The 21,274-nt window shown below is 36.1% G+C and overlaps 1 protein-coding gene across 1 annotated transcript in view; it reads left to right on the forward strand.

Moving 5' to 3' along the window:
- CTNNA3 (catenin (cadherin-associated protein), alpha 3) overlaps window positions 1-21,274 on the forward strand; it is a 2,098,639-nt gene that overhangs the window by 61,877 nt on the left and 2,015,488 nt on the right. The window contains exon 3 of the mRNA XM_012658580.1: window positions 20,432-20,624. Within this exon, the coding sequence (XP_012514034.1) occupies window positions 20,432-20,624 (193 nt within the window). The remainder of the gene's footprint in view (window positions 1-20,431; window positions 20,625-21,274) is intronic.

Below are 21,274 nucleotides of genomic sequence, written 5' to 3' on the forward strand. Positions count from 1 at the left end.
TATTTTTTTTACTATTATAAATACTGCTGTGCTGAACATCTTTGCATATGAATTTTTGTCGTCAATTTGTATTATTTCCCAAGGATTAATTACTAAATGTAAATGTTCAGTGGCCAGGATATGAGAATTTTTGGGCTTTTCATGTATATCACCAAGTTTTTTGGTGAAAGTTTAAGTGAGTTCTCACAAGTCATTTAAGGTTTTGTTCCTATGAACTTATAGGGAGTAGGAGTAGGGAAATGACCTTCATTTTAGAGATGACTGCTAAAAGCAAGTACATTGATGTCACTGCATAACCCTTATTTGCCTTATAACAATGGAACATTAGAGTTGGTCACTTAAGATTTGCTATTCACAAAGGTTGCTGACATATAGCTTAAAACAGAGAGAGTATCATGTAGAAACTCTTTTTATATTCTAACTGAAACTAATTGATGTTCGCTTTAGTCAAGTAAGTTCATTGCTTTAGCAATTAATAGAAAACATTCTAAGTAAATTAACATTAAAGGGCATGCTGGTCACAGTTTGTGTGTGTGTGTATTTTCTGGCATGTTCTAAAACTATTATAACCATTTATAAACATATTTATTTATTTATAAACCATTTATAAACTGAGTCCACCTAGAAAATTAAAAGCATGAAAATGACCTGAGTAATTTTATTTGCTTGGAAAGAAATGTATCTCTTTAAAAAAGTATGATTATGCTAATTTTAGAGGGCTTTTCTTATGCCTGGATTTAGATTTTTCATGATCTACAAGTAGATGAGTCACAGAAAGGGAACTCAGTATTTATTATATACCAGATAGTTTTCAGTTACATGTAAATGTACTTGTCAATTTTATCTTCCTTAAGATTGTCATCAATGTTTTCAAAAATATTTATTGGTTTCTTAAAAGTGGTTTGATATACAACCTTACCAAAATCTTAGCTACAAAAAAGTTTCTAGATTTTAGCAATATTAAAGTCATATTAAATAAAAATATTTACAATTTATAGACTATCTACTATGTGCAGGAGGTATCTCATAAAGTGGAATTCTAGTACAATTAAATTTTTCGATATACTCTTGATTGTCATTATAGTGGGATTCTCCTTATCAAAAACCAATTTATTATTTTAGAATAAATGACCTTTTTGGATTTGATGTTCAACCTTCTTATATTTGTCACATTGATCATGTATTACCCATCAACACAAATAAAAGATCCCATTAAATTGTATTAAAGATGTTTTTTCTAGGATAACATTGTGCTGAATAGTTCATCACATCACATAATTTTTTTCTCAAAGAGCATTTATTTTTTATTTTAAAATATTTAATTAACAAATGAAAATTGTACATATTCAAGGTATACAATGTGATGATTTGATATACTTATGCATTGTACAATGATTACCACCGTCAAATTAATTAACACATCCATCACCACCCATAGTTACCATTTTGTGTGTGTGTGTGTGTGTGTGTGTGTGTGTGTGTGTGTGTGGTGAAGACAATTAAAATCTACTCTCTTATCAAATTTCAAGTAAACAATACAGTATTGTTAACTACAGTCACTATGCTATACACTAGAGTCCCAGAACTTACTCATCTTAAAACTGAAATTTTGTATCTTTTGACCAACACCTACCCCATTTCTCTTACCTCCAGCCCCTGGAAACCACTCTTTTACTCTCTGCTTCTATGAGTTTGACTTTTTTAGATTCCATATATGCGTGAGATCATTTAGTATTTGCCTTTCTGTTTCTGGCTTATTTCACATAGCATAGTGTCCTTCAGGTTCATCCGTGTTGGCAAATGGCAGTATTTCTTGCCTTTTTATGACTGAATAATATTCTACTATATGTATGTATACCACATTTTCTTTATCCATTTATCAATCGATGGACATTTAAGTTGTTTCCGTATCTTGGTTATTGTTCCAAAGAGTATTTAATTTGAAATAATCATATGATTTATTTTAAGTATATGATATAGTCCAGATTATACTGGAAAACATTCCAAGAGAAGTTCATGACTTTTAAGTTCATATTGCTACCAGTTAAAGTTAATTTAGTAGCCCCATTAAAAATTTTTCACTTTCTTCATTATTTATCTTCATGTTATATTCTTTTGCTTTCAGGGTTCCACAGAAATTACTTATCACCTCTGTATATAACTCAAAGTCAAAATTATATTTTAATTTTTAGAGTAATTGGTCATAGATACTATTATGTCACTCCAACTTCTAAATTCATTTATTCATAAATCTTTATTCTGCTCTTTTATAGTTAACGGAGTCTTCTCTACCAAATCTGATTTATCCTTAATCTATTTTTTTTTCTCTTGAGCATAGGTAAATCACTAGGTCGTTTTGCAGGGATGTTCAGCCTGGTATATATTTCAATCATTCGCTTTCATTTTCTCTGTGTGATAACTTACACAGTTGCATCCCTCTGTAATAAATTCCTCCAATGGATCAGAAATAATTTTTTTTCTCAGCAATTACATTTTTATGATTGCCACTGTAGGCATCTGCACTTTATCACTTTCAAGATCCAAGTTTGGAAATACAATGCAGGAAGTCTATTTGTGCAGAATTGCACTTACAAAATTTACATCTCTATGTTGTACAGTCTTTGAAGGGGATATAAACTGCTAGATCATGCTACAGTCATTATATAATGAAACCGTCTATAATCTTAATTTGCCACGAAATGTAACTTGCTATATGTCAGATTTATGTTGAATGTGAGCTAAAGGAATTGATTTACTCAAAATCCCTTAAAATAAAAATAATAACACACTGCTTATAATGTGTTATGTGTTGTAAAGTTTTTTTGGGGGGACAAAGGTTCAAATGTATTTTCTGATGTAAATATATTCCATGTTTTCAAGAGGTAAATATAGAGTTAGTTAGAGTTAGTAATAAACATTATTTCTCTGACTTTCACCCCTAACGTTTGTAGTACCTCTTGGCCATTTCCATCTCCCTAGTATCTCCTACCTGTTTCTGGGAGTCCTCTTGGGGACAGCTATTATATTCACTGGGTCAAGTTTAAGAATATCTACCAAACCCTGTATCAGTTAGCATGAACAAGGTTATAATATGATAAGAAGACAACCCTCAAGTCTCAGAGGCTTAGTAAAAATCTATTTCCTGCTCAAGCTACATGTCTAATGTGAGTTCGCTGGGGTCTCTGCTAAGTACAGGCACTCAGGGATCCAGGCTAATGTACACTTCATTTCAACATGTACTTCCATTGTCACTGCTACAGGGGAAAGAGAAAATGATGAATCATACAAGAGCTCCTAACACGTCTGCCTGGATGTGACATATGTCAATTTCACTCACATTGCTTTGGTCAAAGCAAGTTATGTGGTCAAAAAGGATGTGGGATGAGCAATCCTGCCCTGTGCCGAGAGGAGAATGGGAATATTTGTGAACAGCCTCAGTAACTATTACATTCCCATTGCCTTATTTTTAGGGATTCCTTTTTTTAAGTCTCCATCTGCTATCATGTCGCTTTGCCACCATGGCCACAGCTGACTTTCTTGGGGTGGGCAGCTGACTCAGTGACACACAATTATAGATTGACAAGAAGGCTCTGGAGTGCTCTGGCATGAGAATTCCGCCTCTAAGGGATGGTCTAGAGTTGGTCCTATTACGATTCTTTCTTTGGGGAGTTGCATATATTCTGAGAGTTATATCAGGTGCAAAGCTGAAAGACACACAGAAAGAAATAGAGACATGGGAAGAGTTTGAGTAATAGTGATAGGGGTGTTTTCAAGTTTGGATTCACAAACTCCTGCTGTTCAGGGACAATGAAATTACCTATTTACTAGGGTTTTAACAGATGTTTTTCAGTTTCCAAACTACATTCTATTCTCAGAATTATACTCTAGCCTCTGCGGGGCCTCACTGTTTCCAGTTCCCTTCAGCACTGGCCATGCAGGCCAAATGCTAATCTTCCTTATGACACCTGATTCCCTGGCCTCATACTCCCTCTGCAAATTCAAAGGAGGTCATTAGCAGCAGCAATTCAGGTTCTTGTAATTGCCCTCATTACTTATGCTACAGTGGGGATTTTCCTCCAAAACCTCTCCTCTCTTCTGCTCTTCCCCTCATCTCCAAATTTTGGAGTCTCTGACATACGACTCACTTGTCTCCCAAACCAGTTTATCTGCTATGCTTTCCTGTTTTGTCTGGCTTGCCTATGTTGCTGGGGGATGGTGACTACCAGTGGTGCCCATTGTGAGACTGGAAATGGACATGCCAAAGTAGTCATATCTCAATGCCTCCACACCTGTGTAGAGGAGAAGGGCAAACTTCCCCTTTGTCCTCTGAAGGTTTGCTGAAAAATCAACTGACAAAAGGTAGGTTAATAGGAGAAAAGCCATAAAAAAATCTATTTTAATGAGCATAACATGAAGGAATCACAGGAGAATGATTACCTGGTAACTCAATAGGGTACAGATGATTATATACCCTTTTTCATAGGGGAGGGGAGATGGGACAAATTTGGCAACTTGGGGGATAGTAAATGACTTCTAGAAAAGTTTAATAGGGTTGGAAAACATACAATAACCTGGGACAAATTCTGCTGGGCCCACAGAGCAGACGATGGTTTGTGACAAAAGTCTGTCCAGGTGTGTTGACAAACTTCAGCCTCTCTTCCTGTGATAAGTGTTAAACTAATGAAAACTCAGGGAAGGGACTAGAAGTAATTGTTTTTTTCTCTGTTGGGTCCAGATTTTAGGCAGATAAGGGAATATCAGAGGAAAGCTTCTTCCAGTGTCTGATGGTCTCTAAGGGCCTTTAATTTAAAATAATCGACATAATAAGGTGCCATAGTTTAAAGTGAAATTACCTGGTCTCCTTCAGCTGCCAGTCCTCAAGGTGGCAGAATGGCACTGGACTCCTACAAAAGAGGGGAGAATGCCTCTTATCCAATTCTATGCCACAATCTGTAGTATGGGTCCCAAGGAAGCAATGCTTGGACCTGGAGTCAGCCAAAATTCTTAGGAAAACAAACCTTTTCAGCTTCTTCTCTACTCTCTCCCCTCTCCTTGTTAGAGTCAAACCCAGTTCAAGCGGCTAGATGGGGAATAGTTAATCCTAGCTTGTCCAAGCATCATGTTTTTCTTCCTCCTTGGCTCCTATGAAGAACCTCTCTGCCACACCCCACTCTCAACAAAATTTCTTTCTACCCTCTTTGAGCCGAAAAAAAAAAAAGGCAAGAAAGCAATCACATATATATATTAATTTATGCAAATAGGTGCCTAGATGCCAAAAGGGTTAATTTCTCACTGTTCTACAGACAGATTTGATTGGCTTCCAGGTAGCAGGGAGAGGACATGTTTGCCCTCTTTGGCTTCTTAGTCTCCTAGGATACAATTTCCTTTATTTCTTTCAGAAAAGAATTCAAGCTTTATTTGTTTGTGGTTATTTTCTGTCATTTATATATAAGTCATTTTTTTGCATTATTTTTTATTTTTAATTATTTTGCATACATAACAATTGTATAACTTTATAGGATCATTTTGAATAAGCATGATGCCATTTACTTATGCTTCCTTGATTTTATCTACAAGTTTCTTTTTTGTACCCTTGCTGATTATTCTATCGATAGAATTTATACCAGAATTAATCTTGAAGCTTCCAAGGAAATCTGAAAGACAAGTCTGCACACATATAATGTTCTTGTAGAATATTTTGTAAGCAAATATTAGAGTTTTGACTATACCCTCAAATAACCTTAAAAGTTAGTAAATTAAATGCCTTTTAAATACTTATAGGCTCAAGGCTTAATAAGTATAAAAATGTTATTTTTATGGTAGGATGAAGAAATAAACTTAATTCTGCCTCAATAACATTTTAAAGTTTAGGGTGATTCAGTAAAGCTGAGTTGATTCTAATAAAGTGAATTCTTCAATCTCTGCATTCTTTTACTACCAGAAAACTGCTCCCATGAGAAAATTGTTAGGCTATAGCATTCCTTAAGAAACAAATAGTGGAGAAAAAGGAAGACACTCTTTAAATTAAAATAAGGATAAGAAAAACCAGTAGCGGGGGCTGGGGCAACATACGTAACCTAAACATCTGTACCCCCATAATATGCTGAAATAAAAAAAAAAAAAAGAAAAACCAGTAGCTAGTTGATTAAAATAGTGCAAGTCCAGTGGAAGTATGTATGGCAAGCATACAAGGATATCCCCGCCTGGTGGCTTTGAGATTATCTGTGGGCAGCTGTCAGTCACTGCACATGCTTCACCTCTTTTCAGGTTGCTTCCTAGACTTTTTGGCCTTCACCTCTTTTCAGCTTGCTTCCTAGACTTTTTGGCCTATCAGACTCTATTTTTTTTTTTTCTATTCACTTTAATGTTGTTGTCCTCTTGTTCTGGATTCTCTGACCACCTCCAATCCACTCCATTTCTGTTAATACCTTATCTTTCTGTCGCAGCTCATCTTTTCCTCCATGAATTCAGATTGATCCCACAGATATCCACTTCTAACTTAGCTTTGGGATGTGACCTTTCTCTTATAAACTGCACAGGCAGTCAGGTGGTGTAGGATAAGCCCAGATCTATGTGCCCTTTTAGTGGAAAATGCTATATTGATAGGTGCAATTGTGGTTTAGCTGGCTGAAAGGATAGGAGTCGATATGTCCCCAAATGTGGTCATTTTCAGTGCTCGAGGTATGACGACTCTTCATAGAATCTCCTGGGCTATTTTAGGACACTTAATTTGTCTTAGAAGATACTGTTGCAGCTTCAAAACTCCATGACTCTAGACCAGTGATTGCTGAACTTTTATTGTACAGGCCTGGATAGTACATAGTTTCAGCTTTGACTGCCATAGGGTCTTTGTTGCAACTACACTGCAATTGTGTGAAAGCAGATGTAGGCAATATGTAAACAAATGGGTGTGACTGTGTTCCAATAAAACTTTATTATTTACAAAACTAGACAAGTGGCTGGATTTGGCCCCAGAGACTTAATCTGCAGGCCCTTGTTCTAGACTGACCATTTTTTCATGGAGATATTCTGCACTTACTGATTAAGGAAAGATAAGAAATGAGCAATATCTCATAGCTGAGAGCCCCCATGAGATAAATTATCGTGGAGTGGTCTGTGGCCAAGTCCTGTGATAGACACAAAAGCCTCACTTGGGGAAAGAGTGCTAAGTAGGCAATTCAGAAAATTCCTATTGCTGTTGAGATTCTGTTAGCCCAGTGGTTTTCAACCCTGGCTGCACATTAAAATCACCTGGGGAGCTTTTAAAAATCCTGCTGCCCAGACCTCACATGAAGCCAGTTAGTTAAATCAGAATCTCTGGGAGTAGGACTAGGCGATAATTTAAAAAGTTCCCTGGTGGTTACAATGTAAGAGCTGCTGTGCTGGGCCTTATATCAGCCAATAGTGAGCATGGTTCTGCCTCTTTTTTTTTGTTTGTTTTGAGATAGAGTCTCACTCTGTTGCTGGGGCTAGAGTGCCGTGGCATCAGCCTAGCTCACAGCAACCTCAAACTCCTGGGTTCAAGCGATTCTCCTGCCTCAGCCTCCCGAGTAGCTGGGACTACAGGCATGTGCCACCATGCCCGGCTAATTTTTTCTATTTTTTTTTTTTTAGTTGTTTGGCTAATTTCTTTCTATTTGTAGTAGAGACAGGGTCTTGCTCTTGCTTAGGGTGGTCTCAAACTCCTGAGCTCAAGTGATCCTCCTGCCTCGGCTTCCCAGAGTGCTAGGATTACAGGTGTGAGCCACCACTCCTGGCCTATTATTATTTTTAATGGACACATAATAATTGTACATATTTATGGTGTTCAGGGTGATATTTTTGATACATGTATACAATGTGTAATGATCAAATCAGGGTAATTAGCATATCCATCACCTCAAATGTTTATTATTTCCTTGTGTTGGGAACATTCAAAATCCACTCTTCAAGCTATTTGAAAATACACAATAAATTGTTGTTAATTATAGTCACCTTACAGTGCTTCAGAACACTAGAACTTAATCCTCCTATCTAGCTGTAATTTTATATCTGTTAACCAACCTCTCACTATACCCTTCTCCCTCACCACCCTTCCCAGCCTCTAGTGACCACTATTCTACTCTCTACTTCTATGAGACTTTTTAAGCTTCCACATAAGGATGAGAACATGAAATATTTATATTTCTGTGCCTGGGTTATTTTACTTAACATAGTGTCCTCCAAGGTCATCCACATTGCCATGAATGATAAGATTTTATTCTTTTTTGTGGATGAGTAATATTCCATTGTGTATGTTTACCACATTTTCTTTATCCATTCATCTGTTGATAGATACTTAGGTTGATTCCTTATCTCGGCTATTGTGAATAGTGCTTCAATAAACATCTCTTTGATATACTGATTTCCCTTCCTTGGATATATATATATATATCGCTGGATCATATTTTAGTTCTACTTTTAGCTTTTTGAGGAACCTCCATACTGTTTTCCATAATGGCTGTACTAATTTACATTCCCTCCAACAGTGTATAAGAGTTCCCCTTTCCTTGCATCCTCACCAGCATTTATTATTTTTTGTCTTTTTGATAATAGCCATTTGAACTGGGATGCGATGATATCTCATTGTGGTTTTGATTTGCATTTCCCTGAAGATTAGTGATGTTTAGCATTTTTTTCATATACTGTTTGGCCATTGTATATCTTTTTTTGAGAGATGTCTATTCTATTTTGTCCCATTCAACATGTCGTCTCTTCACTCTGTTGATTGTTTTCTTTGCTGTGTAGAAGATTTTTAGTTTGATATAATCTTGTTTGTCTATTTTTGCTTTTTTTGCCTGTGCTTTTGAGGTCTTGTCCATAAAAATCTTTGCTTGACCAATATTCTAAAGTATTTCCCCTGTGTTTTCTTCTAGTGTTTAATAATTTTGGGTCTTATATTTACGACTTTAATCCATTTTGAGTTGATTTTTGTGTATAGTGAGAGATAAGGGTCTAGTTTCATTCTTCTGCATATAGATATCGAGTTTTTGCAGCATCATTTATTGAAGAGCCTGTCCTTTCTCCAATGAGTGTTCTTGGTGCCTTTGTTGAAAATCAGTTGGCTATAAATATGTGGATTTATTTTTGGATTCTTTATTCTATTCCATTGGCCTACATGTCTGTTTTTATGACAGTCTGATGCTATTTTGGTATATAGCTTTGTAGTGTATTTTGAAGTCAGGTAGTGTGATCCCTCTAGCTTCACAACTATTTTGTTGCTAAAGACCTTAAGAAAGTCAGCTTTGAAATTTAAAGATGATTGATGGTATCTTTGTTCTATTTGCTGTCATCATCCCTTGATAATAGGTCTCTTAGCTCAGCCTTGGATATGGAAAGTTCAATATTGGTAAAATATTATCCAAACTTACATTCTGAAAAGAAGTGGTTAAATTGATGGTTTGTGTTATAACTGATAATATTTCAGAATTAAGGGACTGTGATATCAAAGTAGGGACTTTGTGTTATAATTGATAGTATTTTAGAATTAAGGGACTATGGTAATATCAAAGAAGGGACTTTGGGGCATTAAAAGTCAAATGCTGGCCAAAGAGATTTAAGATTGGTGACTGATACTTAATTTTTACAAAAAAATGAGACAAAATGGCTTTATTGACTTAGAGACAATTATGACAAATAAGGTGGACACAATCTAATCAATTTTAAAGCATCAGCATTTAACTCATTGATGAGTTTATTTAAACCACATTTATGTTGCTATAGAATCTTGAGCCCTACAAATCTAATTACTATCTCCTATGGTCTTTCTTTGTTGTCTCTCTTATTCATGATGAACAAGTAATTGTGTACCTTTTTTCCTGTATATCTTCAATAAAATGGAGTTTTATGTTAGAAGAGAACATGAAAGAGTAAATCTGATGGTTTAAGGTAGATGGGAAAAAAGGAATCTGGCAACAGATAGTGGGAGTGGAATGAAGATAAAGCTTTATAAATTTGTGTTGACAAAGCACGTTTACATAGTTTATTCACTTTTATGGCTGATAGGATTATAAATGATTATTAAACAAAGCTGGAACATATAATTAAGGTTCAAAATCACATTCTACCATCAGTCATTGCTGGAAATGGAGTACTGGGCTGAATGAACCAAGGGATCATGTGAACACGTCTAAACTACTACATGTGAAGTCAACTCATCCTTTATTTCAGGGTCAGCTTTGATCTGATTGGATTTTTTACTTCTTATTTTGTTTCCTTCAAGCAGGCAAAGGTTATTGATGGAAAAGAATTGTCCTTTTGCTTTTTCTTGTTCAGCACTTCTTTGAATCAGTATTGTAGTATATGTAAACTATTGGTTATTGATTTACCAGAATGATTAGTGCTTGATTTAGGTATAAATAGCAGCATGAATATAATTTCCCCTTAGTTTGCTAAATTCAACATCTTGGTAGTTTTTCTCCTCATTTTTGGCAATATTTGTTTGTAGAGAAGGAGACTAGATGATTAACTTTACATTTTGTTAAACTGAATTTGTCTCTGAATTGTTGCTTTGCATAAAACAGGCATCTTTCGTAAATTATTGATATATTTTAAATGGCAAAAGCCTCATATCCTAGGATTAATAGGTTATTGGTTAGGTTTCCTGAGAAAGACTGTCTCTAAATATTGGGGTGCCTCAAACCTCAGTCTGGTGACTTCTTTTCAGTTATACATTGTTTTTAGGAGATTGCATCTAATCTCTGATTTTTAAAAAAAATATTGCTCTAAAATATCTTTGAAATTTTAGTAAAATCAGTGAAACAACTGATATGTGAACCATTAAAAAGATAAGCCATAAGAAACACATCTCCAGCCCTTACCTCTCTCAACTCCAGAATTGTATACTAGTCTCCAACTTAGCAACTTTAAAAGGCAAATTTAACATGCTTAAAGCTTAACTCTTGATTCCCCTTCCTTCTCATGTCTCCTAATTTTCTCACCTAAATAAATGTTACTTCCATTCACCCAGCTGCTCAAGCTATATGCCTTAGAGTCATCCTTGATGCCATATTTCTTTCATAACCCATGTCCAATCTATCAGCAAACCCTATTGACTCACTTCAGAATATACCAAAATTCTGTCACTTTTCAACAATTCCAGCACCGCTCCCTGGAACAAGCCCATGCAGTCTCCACTGGGGCTACTGAACAGCCTCCTAACTGCTTTCCTTTCCGTCTCTCCCCTTCCTCCCCGATCCTTGCCTGCTCTCTAGTCTATTCTCCACAGTGCATCCAGAATGGTGCCTTGATACCATCCTTATTTCATTTCTTATGCTCAGGGGCACTGGCCTTCCTGCTGCTCCTGGAATACAACAATCAGAATCCTGTTTTGGAGGCTTTGCATGGTGCATTGTTTCCTCTGGGATGTTTTCCTCAGATATTCAAATGTCTCCCTCTATTTTCTTGGGTCCTTGTTACCTAATAAGATATGCCTTCCTTGATACACAGTCTAAACTAGCCTTTCCCCTTTGCTGTTTCTTCTCTTACCCTTCTTCACTTCCTTCATAGCACATATCCATTCCTGCTATTGTGTTATACAATTACTTATGCATTTGTTTATTCTGTCTCCCTTTAGGAGAATGAGGCTCATTGCCATATTCTCTTGGCACAGTGTCGGTACACCACCAATATTTGTTGAATAGATGAATGGTGGAGTCCAAAACTTTTTTTGAGACAGAATCTTGCTCTGTTGCCTGGGCTAGAGTCAGTGCCATGACATCAGCCTAGCTCACAGCAACCTCAAACTCCTGGGCTCAAGCAATTCTCCTGCCTCAGCCTCCCGAGTAGCTGGGACTACAGGTGCATGCCACCACACCTAGCTAATTTTTTGTTTATATTTTTAGTTGCCCAGCTAAGTTTTTCTATTTTTAGTAGAGATGGGGTCTCACTCTTGCTCAGGCTGGTCTCGAATTCCTGAGGTGAAGCGATCCTCCCTCCTTGGCCTCGGCCTCCCAGAGTGCTAGGATTACAGGCGTGAGCCACCGCACCCGGCCCAAACCTTTTTTATTTGTTTGTTTTTGGGTGGTAAGTAGTTAAGTAAAAACTGGAAGAAACTAATATTTGATGTTAGTCTCAGCATGTGGTCTTTTCCTGGTTGTACTTCCTGGATTAAAATATTTAGCTACAGCCGTTTATATGTTTGACATGTAAATCTCTTTGCTTTGTGATGCCATCTGTGTAGCACAGAGGGCTGGTAGAATTGGAGAGGGATCTACATGGGCTTGGTTGCTGTCCCTCGATAGCTCAAAGTAATACCTTGTGTTAGCAGTTTGTTAACCTAACAAACAAACAAACAAAACCCTAAAGTACATGTTTAAAAAAAGGTTATGGTTGTTTTATACTTTCTGTATCATTTGTGGTGAGGATTGTTATGGGCTGAACTGTGTCCTCCCCCACACTCAATTCAGAGTGGAAGCCCTAACCCCAGTACCTCAGACTGTGACTGTATTTGGAGATAGGGCCTTTGGAGATAGAAGTAATTAAATTAAAATGGGGTCATTAGGGTGGGCCCTAATCCAATATGACTGGTGCTCTTATAAAAAGTGGAGATTAGGATTTAACAGAGACATAAGAGTTATGTGCACACATGAAGACACAGAAAGAAGGTGGTCATCTGCAAGCCAGAGAGGTTTCAGGAGAAACCAAACCTGTCAACACCTTGATCTTAGACTTCTAGCCTCCAGAATCATGAGAAAATAAATTTCTGTTGTTTAAGCTACATAGTCTGTAGTATTTGGTCATGGCAGCCCTAGCAAACGAATAAAAGGATTGAAGAAATGAAAACTCAATAATAAAAATAGTGTGCCTGCTCTGTTTATTTATAGCTTGAAAATGAACTATGTAACTTTTTTTTTGGGCAAAAAAAGACTGAATATAATATACTTGATTCTAGTTCACTTTGAACTGATGAGACTCTAAGTAAACTATATGAATGGAGACTTGTTTATTCAGAATTTACAAAAATTTGCTTTTCCATGATACTAGACATGAGAAATGACAAAAAATCCCACATTAAGGAATTCTTTTTGATGGAAGCTACCACATGCTATTGCTAAACTTAAATTTTAATAGTGGCTTAGCAACCAGTTCTATTGGTAACCTTGTCCAAATCATTCAACATCGTTGTTCTTGGTTTAAGACTTTTAAAATCTGGAGTTTCATTCCTTTTCTTTTTCATTAAGTCAACCATTATTTATTATTTACAGCATGCTAGCTTTGGATTTTCAGGATGATTCAAGCATGCCCCTGCTCTTTTTGAGTTCATGGTAAAGTTGGGGATGCAGTATGTTAAGGGCTAATTGCAAGGTAATGATCCACAAACCAGGGGCTGTAAGGGAAAGGAGTCACTCTAGGTCAAGGTTGGTCAACATTTCCTGTTCTGAGCCTAACAGGTAGTTTGTTGTCAAACTCCACAAATGGAAGCTGACAGTGAAAATTTAGTCATGAGTGAGAACATAAATTGCCTCATAAACCACAGTGAAGAGTTTGGATTTATCTTGTAGGCAGCAGGTAGCCATTGGAGAATTGTAAGCTGGTGGAAGTATGACTGATTTGCATTTTAAAGAGATGGTTCTCGTGAGAGTGTGGGACTGGTGTGGAGGCAGTGAGACCTCTCAGGAGAGTCTTCATAAAAGACTCAATGAGGGCCAGCCATAGTGGCTCATGCCTGTAATCCCAGCACTTGGCAGGATGAGGTGGGAGGGAGGATCACCTTAAAAATTGGCTGGGCATGGTAGTGCATGCCTGTAGTCCCAGCTACTTGGGGACTGAGGCAGGAGGATCACTTGATCCCAGGAGTTTGATATTACAGTGAACTATGATTGCACTGCTGCACTCCAGCCTGGGTGACAGAGTGAGACTCTAAAAAAAAAAAAAAAAAAAAGGACTCTACAAGGGCCAGAATCGTTGCATACACTTTTCATAATGACAGAGACAGATTGATGGATGGAGCTGAGATTGATGCCCTGTTTCTGTATCATGGATGAGAAAGACTTGGAGAGGACAATGATCCTAGATGATTTCTGGGTTTCTGCCTCAGGTTAGAGGTATCAGCTCCTGAGGTAAGAAATGTAGATGGAGGAGAGGCAGTTGTGGAAGAAGGCTCCTACTTTGGGCATGCTGTGTTTGAATTGTCTATTGCCTATTGAATTGAATTAAATATTAACTCTTTCCTTGGCTTTTAAAACTTTTCATATTTAAACTGCAACCTACTTCCTAGCTTTATTTCTCACCAATTTTCTGTTTTTACCCCAGCGTCTGCCAAATTTGACTATCTACTACTTTCAGAAAAAATAATTTCTGTCTCTGCCCCTTTGCACATGGTTTTCTTTCCTTGGCTCATCCTCCCTTCTATCTCTCCTGGTAGAAAGCCAACTGTCCGTCAAGACTCTTCTTGTAAGCCCTACTTAATCCTTGTGAATATTTATAACCTTTGCAGCACTTTTTTCTATTCATATAAGTGTAAACAGTTATCATTCTGCCTTTTATATTGTAGTTAGTTGTGTATTTCTTTGATCACATACTGAAGCTTAATCATCTTTTTTTCCTGAATGCCTAGGGTATTGTTTTGAACACAGTATGTGCTCAGTAAGTGTTTATTGGCTTGAGAAGAACTAAAAGATTGTAGTTGGTTTTGGGGGCTGTTGAATATTAATCCAGAGGTATGCATTTGCTGAGTTCCCAACCCTTCAATCTTCCCCACTACTTTTGGAAGTATTGTTTTTGGTAGGAAGTAAGGAACAATTGAAATTATCAAGAACTTGAAGAAGAGACAATCTGTTCTTCCCCAATACTGGATGATGGCTTTTACTTTGAAAAATCACAGGTTTTACTTATCTAGAGAGCTTTATTTTTCTACCCTTCTAATTTCTTTTAGAACTCTGCTGAAGTTTTCGCTAATTAACATAGCTTAAATGTCTTATATTTTATTTCATACATTAAAATTAACTCAAGGGAGCAAAAGTAGCCCTGAAGGCTCTTGTGAGCTATCGAAGAAAGGTTAAAATTCAAAATGTTTTAGCTAATAAACAAGAAAAGACATAGCTGTTAACCTGGGCTTTTTGTACTTCAATGATAGAATTTAAAAAAATTTAGAGTTAGATTGGGAATGAACATGGTTATAGAATATAAATGTGTTACTCAAATTGGCATTAAAGAAAACTTCAGAAAGCTAGAGTCTGAGATGCTAAAGCAATTGTTGCACTGATGCAACAAATGAAAGTAAATCACAGCCTTATGCCATATTCTACAATGTTTCTATTGTGTGGTAGTGGGGTTCTATGAGGGGACTTCAAAAATTTTGTGGAAAATGAAATTAAAAGAATAAAAATTGTAAATTTTATTTTCAACATTGTTAACTAAAAAGAAATTAACGAGGCTTATACTTTGGAAAAAGGAAAGCTTTATTTCTCATAAAGGGTAGCAGCTTGTTGGGTGGCCATTTCGATAGGTTGGGAAGTTGAATCCTGGCCAGAAGCCAGGCACATGTGCTTCAAAGAAGAGACAGAAGGGAACAGGATTCTGTACTGAGTGGGGTGGTCAAATATACATATTCAACAGGCTATAGGAGGAGTCATGAATATTTATGAAGGGAAATCATGCCTGTAATTGTGCTTTATCTCTCCCATCCCATCATGGCTAGGAACTAGGTATTTCTGGGGTCCCCTTGGCCAAGAGGGGTCCATTCAGTTAGCAGAGGGCTTAGGATTTTATTTTTAGTTCACAACATAGTCGCCATCAAGTTCAAGATATTTTTGTAAGTAATAATACCAGCCATCTAGTCCATCTCTGAAGAACTGAGGGAATTTAACTATGTCAATGCAGTTTTTTTTTTATATATTATTAAATGGAGAAAAACGGATGCCCTTTACAGATTTTTTAAGATTAGAAAACAAAAAGAAGTCAGAAGGACTGGAAGGTGGATGCCTAATGATTTCCCATCAAAACTCTCACAGAATTGCCCTTGTTTGATGAGAGGAATGAGAAGGAATGTGATGAGAGGAATGTGGTGGAGAAGGACTTTTTAGTAAAGTTTTCCTGGGCATTTAGCTGCTCAGGCTTTGGCTAACATTCTCAAAATACTCTCATAATAAGAAAATGTTACTGTTCTTTGGCCCTCCAGAAAGTCAACAAGCAAAATGCTTTGAGCATTCCCAAAAACTGTTGCCATGACCTTTGCTCTTGTGTTTTTTTTCTTTTTCATATTACCATCTGCAAGTATCCATCTGTGTTTTAACTAGACCACTTCCCCCTATTGGTAGCCATTGCTTTGATTATACTTTGTCTTCAGGATCATATTGATAAAGCTACATTTCGTCTCCTACTACAATTCTTTGAAAAAATGCTTCAGGATCTTGATCCCACTTATTTAAAATTTCTGTTGAAAGTTCTGCTTTTGTCTGCAGCTCATCTGGGCATACGAGTTAGTATGAATTTATTTGGTGCAAAAATATTTGAAATCTATGCATAATTTTTTCATAATACACATTTTCCATGAACTTTTTGAAGACTCCTCATATGTAATGATAGTTGATGGCTTGGTTCACTAAGCATATCAATTTAATTTTCAGTATCTTTGGAGCATCTTGAGAAGCACATCTGAATTAATAAAGTTATAAAAAACTTCTTTTTCCTACTCTAAATTTTAATATGTAAATATAACACACCATTTAAAAATATGCCTGGCTTTGTGGAATGTTAAACTTGCAGAATTAATAAAGTGGGAATTTCTTCTTTTCCTATTACTTGAAGCCTCTAATTTCAGACTATTTCAATGGGGAGCTTCTTCCTGTATCAATGAGATGAAAGTGTGTCTTCATAGCCTAGCGTATATTTACAGACTAAAGAAAGGCGAGCAAATCCAGTCTCTCTAATGCAGCATGCCTAGAGATTTTCCATATGAGAGGGACCCCTAAAGTCTGAGAAAGAGGGGAAGGAGAGGGTTATGTATTAGTGACAAAAAGTAATGTTAATAAAACACAGACTTGGACCCTACATTAGAATCATCTTTGCTGCAACTTTCAACTAAAGTTTTTGTGTTCCTTGTAAAAATATAACTGATTTTATACTGAAAAAGGAAATGAGGATATAGGTTATTTTACAGAATAACTTGAAAGCTAATTTTACTTGTTGCTGGTATTCCTTGAAGAGATGGGAGACCCTTTCAAATAGGATATGCACAGACCCCTCTCCTTCCCCTGGGTGAGAATCACCTGCTATAGTGAGTCACAGTCACTGATGAGAGTAGGGTATATCTCTTAGGTGAGTTGGGGTGAAAAATAAAGTTCAGCTTTCTTTTTTTTTTTTCCACAAAGGTACCAAGCTATATTTACTTTCTGGAATAAAATGAATCATTGAAAACAGCACTTGACTTTAGTTTAATCAATATTAAATAAATATATTGGGATATTTTAAAAGAAAACATAGGTACAAACAACTTTTAAAAGTGAATAACTTGAAAGTAGCAAATGTATTTTTTTGATGGAAGCACAATGTTCTTATACAATGTTCTTTTCACATTTCTTACTTCTCTGGCATTTATTATAAGGAACAAAGCATTTCTGGAATGCTCATTTTAATTTCAAAGCCCAGGCTATTCTATGGAAAACATTTGGTGCATAGAAGATCTGAACAATAGAGGAGGAATGTGCAGTGGGAAGCATCATGAATTGTGGCACTTAAAATACATTCTGAAGGAACATTTTAGACAATGGTACTTATTCTTCATTTTAAACAAAGGTTTTAAACGAGGTGTTATAATTTGTCTTAATCTGGACAAATATCTTTTAACTCTCAATATATAAATTAGACTGACAGTAGTGAGATATTTGCCTTTTGCAGTTTGTGAAAACCCATGCAATAAATTAGGTTTATTGTCATCCTTATGTAATCCATGATGAAGACACATGACCCTAGTTAGCTGCTTATAAAGCATATAGTATGTGCTTTGTTAACTGCCTTCATTACATTTAGCACAGGGGGCCTAAGAGCAAGAAAAGATTAGGCCAAGAGAGAACACCTTTGATAAAGATTCCCATAATCAATTTTTTGCATGCGTGTGGGGAATGAACTAGAAAATACACATTAAATGCCAACCAGTATTTGTGTCATGTTATGCATTTTACAAAATACTTTACCTTATTTAACCTTCCCATAGTCTTATAGGACAATATGATTGTTCTTATTTCCTAAGAGGGGAAACAAAGACTTGCTGTAAGACATTTCACTCTGGGTCATGAACATGGGAACAAAACAAATTTGAATAAAATAGACAAAAATTATTTTCATCTACATATTTCCCTAATAGCTTATAAGTTTTTTCTCAGTTCCTCACTAAAAGCTGGGTCCAGATATTCAGGTAAACAAACATCTAATGCTCCATGAATAACCAGTAAGTAAAATCTCTAGAGGCTGTGAGCAGGAAGGTTATGTATATATAGTCTGTTGCCAAAGACGTGATGCATAATTATAATAAGGCTTGACTATTTGATGACACGCAGGAGCATAGCTTTCTATAGGAGTTTCAGATCTTCTATTTTAAATACTGGATGCAAGTTTTTTCCCCACATTTCTCTATGATGGTGATTTTTAATGGGGATTGTAATTTTTGTTTACAAAAATTTTATCCAAAATTTGTGATTGGGATCCAAGGTTTGATTAAGAAATGGATGAAGTTGGTATTTTTCATAATGTAATTCATTATGATGTTTTTGTTTCCAAATACAAATGCTTAATTTTCATCTTTAAATAATGTTATCATGAGTTTGTTCTTTTTTTTTTTTTGGTTAAAATTCATTTCTTTCCTTTTTTTTTGTTTTTTTCCCAACTTTATTAAGGTAAAATTGACAAAATTTATATATATTTATAGTGTAATGAATACATCCATCACCTCACATACTTGTGGTAAGGAGTTTGTTGTATTTTAAACAAATTTACAAGAGAAATACATGCTCATCATTAACATATTCAGGCAATTCAAAATATAGATGTTAAAAAGTCCCTCTTTTCAACTACCGTATTCATCAAGGCATTTAGGTAATAAATATTTATTGAACCCCTACCTTGTGCATTATTCTGGATATGGAGAACAAAGTGTATTTCATGCTTTCATAGAGTTTACATTTTTAGTATTGGCAGCACACAATAAACATATAAACAAAAATGTCAGGCTCTATAAATGTTTTGAGGAAAAACAAAGTGGGGTAAAGGAACAGTAAAAGAGGGTGAAGATGGGGGTGGGCAGGAAAGGCCTCTTGCATGGGGACTTTGAGCAGGACCTATTTGCTTGAGAGGCCAACTGAGTTAGAGGAGAGGATAGGAGGCAGGTCAGAGAGGTTACAAAGGGTAAGAGAGTAGGTCATAGTAAGGATTTGAGCTTTGTTCCCTTGAGGTAAACACCATTTTGTATATTTCAGAATGTTCCCCTCTTCCCCAATATTAGTAATCTCTATTGTCAGCCTAAATAGACTAATACTGACTCAATTATAATTACTTTTGCCTTCATCTTGAAATAGGTTGCTGCCTACAAAGTGGTATGTTTTATTTTATAATTATTTGATATTTTGGAGATATATACTTTTCTGTTTCTCTTTGCTTTATCAAGGTTCTGTATTTTTTTTTCCACATGAAGTTGCTGTAATTAAAACAATTACACACAGAGTCTTCTAAATCATTCTTCCAATAGTAAAATTTGATGAGATTCAATCTCTATGGCTCTCCCTTCCTCCCTCTACTTCGGAACTCTGTGGTAGCCAATGCTGCTGCTCTTGGTGCCATGACTTGACATTTGGGGATGTACCAATAGTACTGGGAATGTATTATGTTACTATGAAATACAGTTGAGTCTTGAACAACATGGGTTTGAACTGTGCAGGTCCACTTACATGTGGATTTTTAAAAATAAAAGTTATACTGAGTGTGCTGCCTCCCCTTCCACCTCCTCCACCTCTTCTACCTCTGCCACCCCAAGACAGCAAGACCAACCCCTCCTCCTCCTCCTCAGCCTACTCAATTTGAAAACCACAAGGATGAAGACCTTTATGATAATCCACTTCTACTTAATGACTAGTAAATATATTTTCACTTCCTTATGATTTTCTTAATAACATTTTCTTTTTTCTGGCTTATGTTATTGTAAGAATACAGCATATAATACATATAACATACAAAATATGTGCTAATTGACTGTTTATGTTATCAGTAAGGCTTCTAGTCAACAGTAGTGTATTAGTAGTTAAGTTTTGGGGGAGCCAAGAGTTATACTTGTATTTTCAACTGCATGGGGGGTTGGCATCCCTAACCCTCAAGTTGTTCAAGGGTCAACTATACTTCCTTTTTTTTCCTGGGCTATGATATCCCAGGACTGTGTTCTCCTTACAGTTTGTCTAATGAGTGGTTTGTATTTTTCCAATTTTAGGTTACTACACTTGTAAATTGCCCCCAGAATCCTTCCAACAGGAAAAAAGGATGTTCAAAAAGAGCCAAAGTCCTTCTAGCTTCTGTGGAGGAAGCAACTTGGAATTTACTAGACAAGGGAGAGAAGATTGCCCAGGAAGCTACGGTTTTAAAGGATGAGCTTACTGCTGCACTTGAGGAAGTTCGCAAAGAAAGTGAGTACTCTAGTTCTGGTCAGGAGCAAACTGCATATCCTTAGGGTGTTAGTTACTGAATTAGATATGTGAGTGTTTTATTTTTGTTGGCGTGAGTTTATTAGTCTTTTGCAGAGCTGTGAAGAGCTAGCTGTGGGAGGCAGAGTGCCTCATTAGACAGTTCCAAGGCTTAGAGTCCCAGTCCTGGCTCTTCCCTTTAGTTATTTAGTCCCTCTAGGCAACTCCTCCCCCTACTCCATCATGCCATAGCTTATGCATAATAAACAAAGAGAAGAGTACCTTTTTATGGTCATAGAAATAATGAGAAATTAGTAATGAAGCTGAAGACGTATTTTCCCATACATAAATAAATTCTAAAGTTCCTTGTAAACAGTTGGGAGATAGACATTTCATACCTGATTATCTCAGAAGTACATTTTTAATTTTTCAAATTGCTGGAGATTTAGATGTCTTAAACTGTTTTTTAATACTTTGCATAAACTATGCATAACCCGTGTTGCTGCTTTGTTAATATTACATAATAAAAGCATATAATTCACCTTTTGATATCTTTACTTACTTATGATAATACAGCAATTTTTTAATGAATATAAGTTTCATCTACAGGATATTTTTAAAAGAATTGCTCAATGTTCTTTGGTCAATGGAAT

This window comes from Propithecus coquereli, unplaced genomic scaffold (assembly GCF_000956105.1).
Source record: "Propithecus coquereli isolate 6110/MARCELLA unplaced genomic scaffold, Pcoq_1.0 Scaffold117, whole genome shotgun sequence".
Taxonomy (NCBI): Eukaryota; Metazoa; Chordata; class Mammalia; order Primates; family Indriidae; genus Propithecus; species Propithecus coquereli.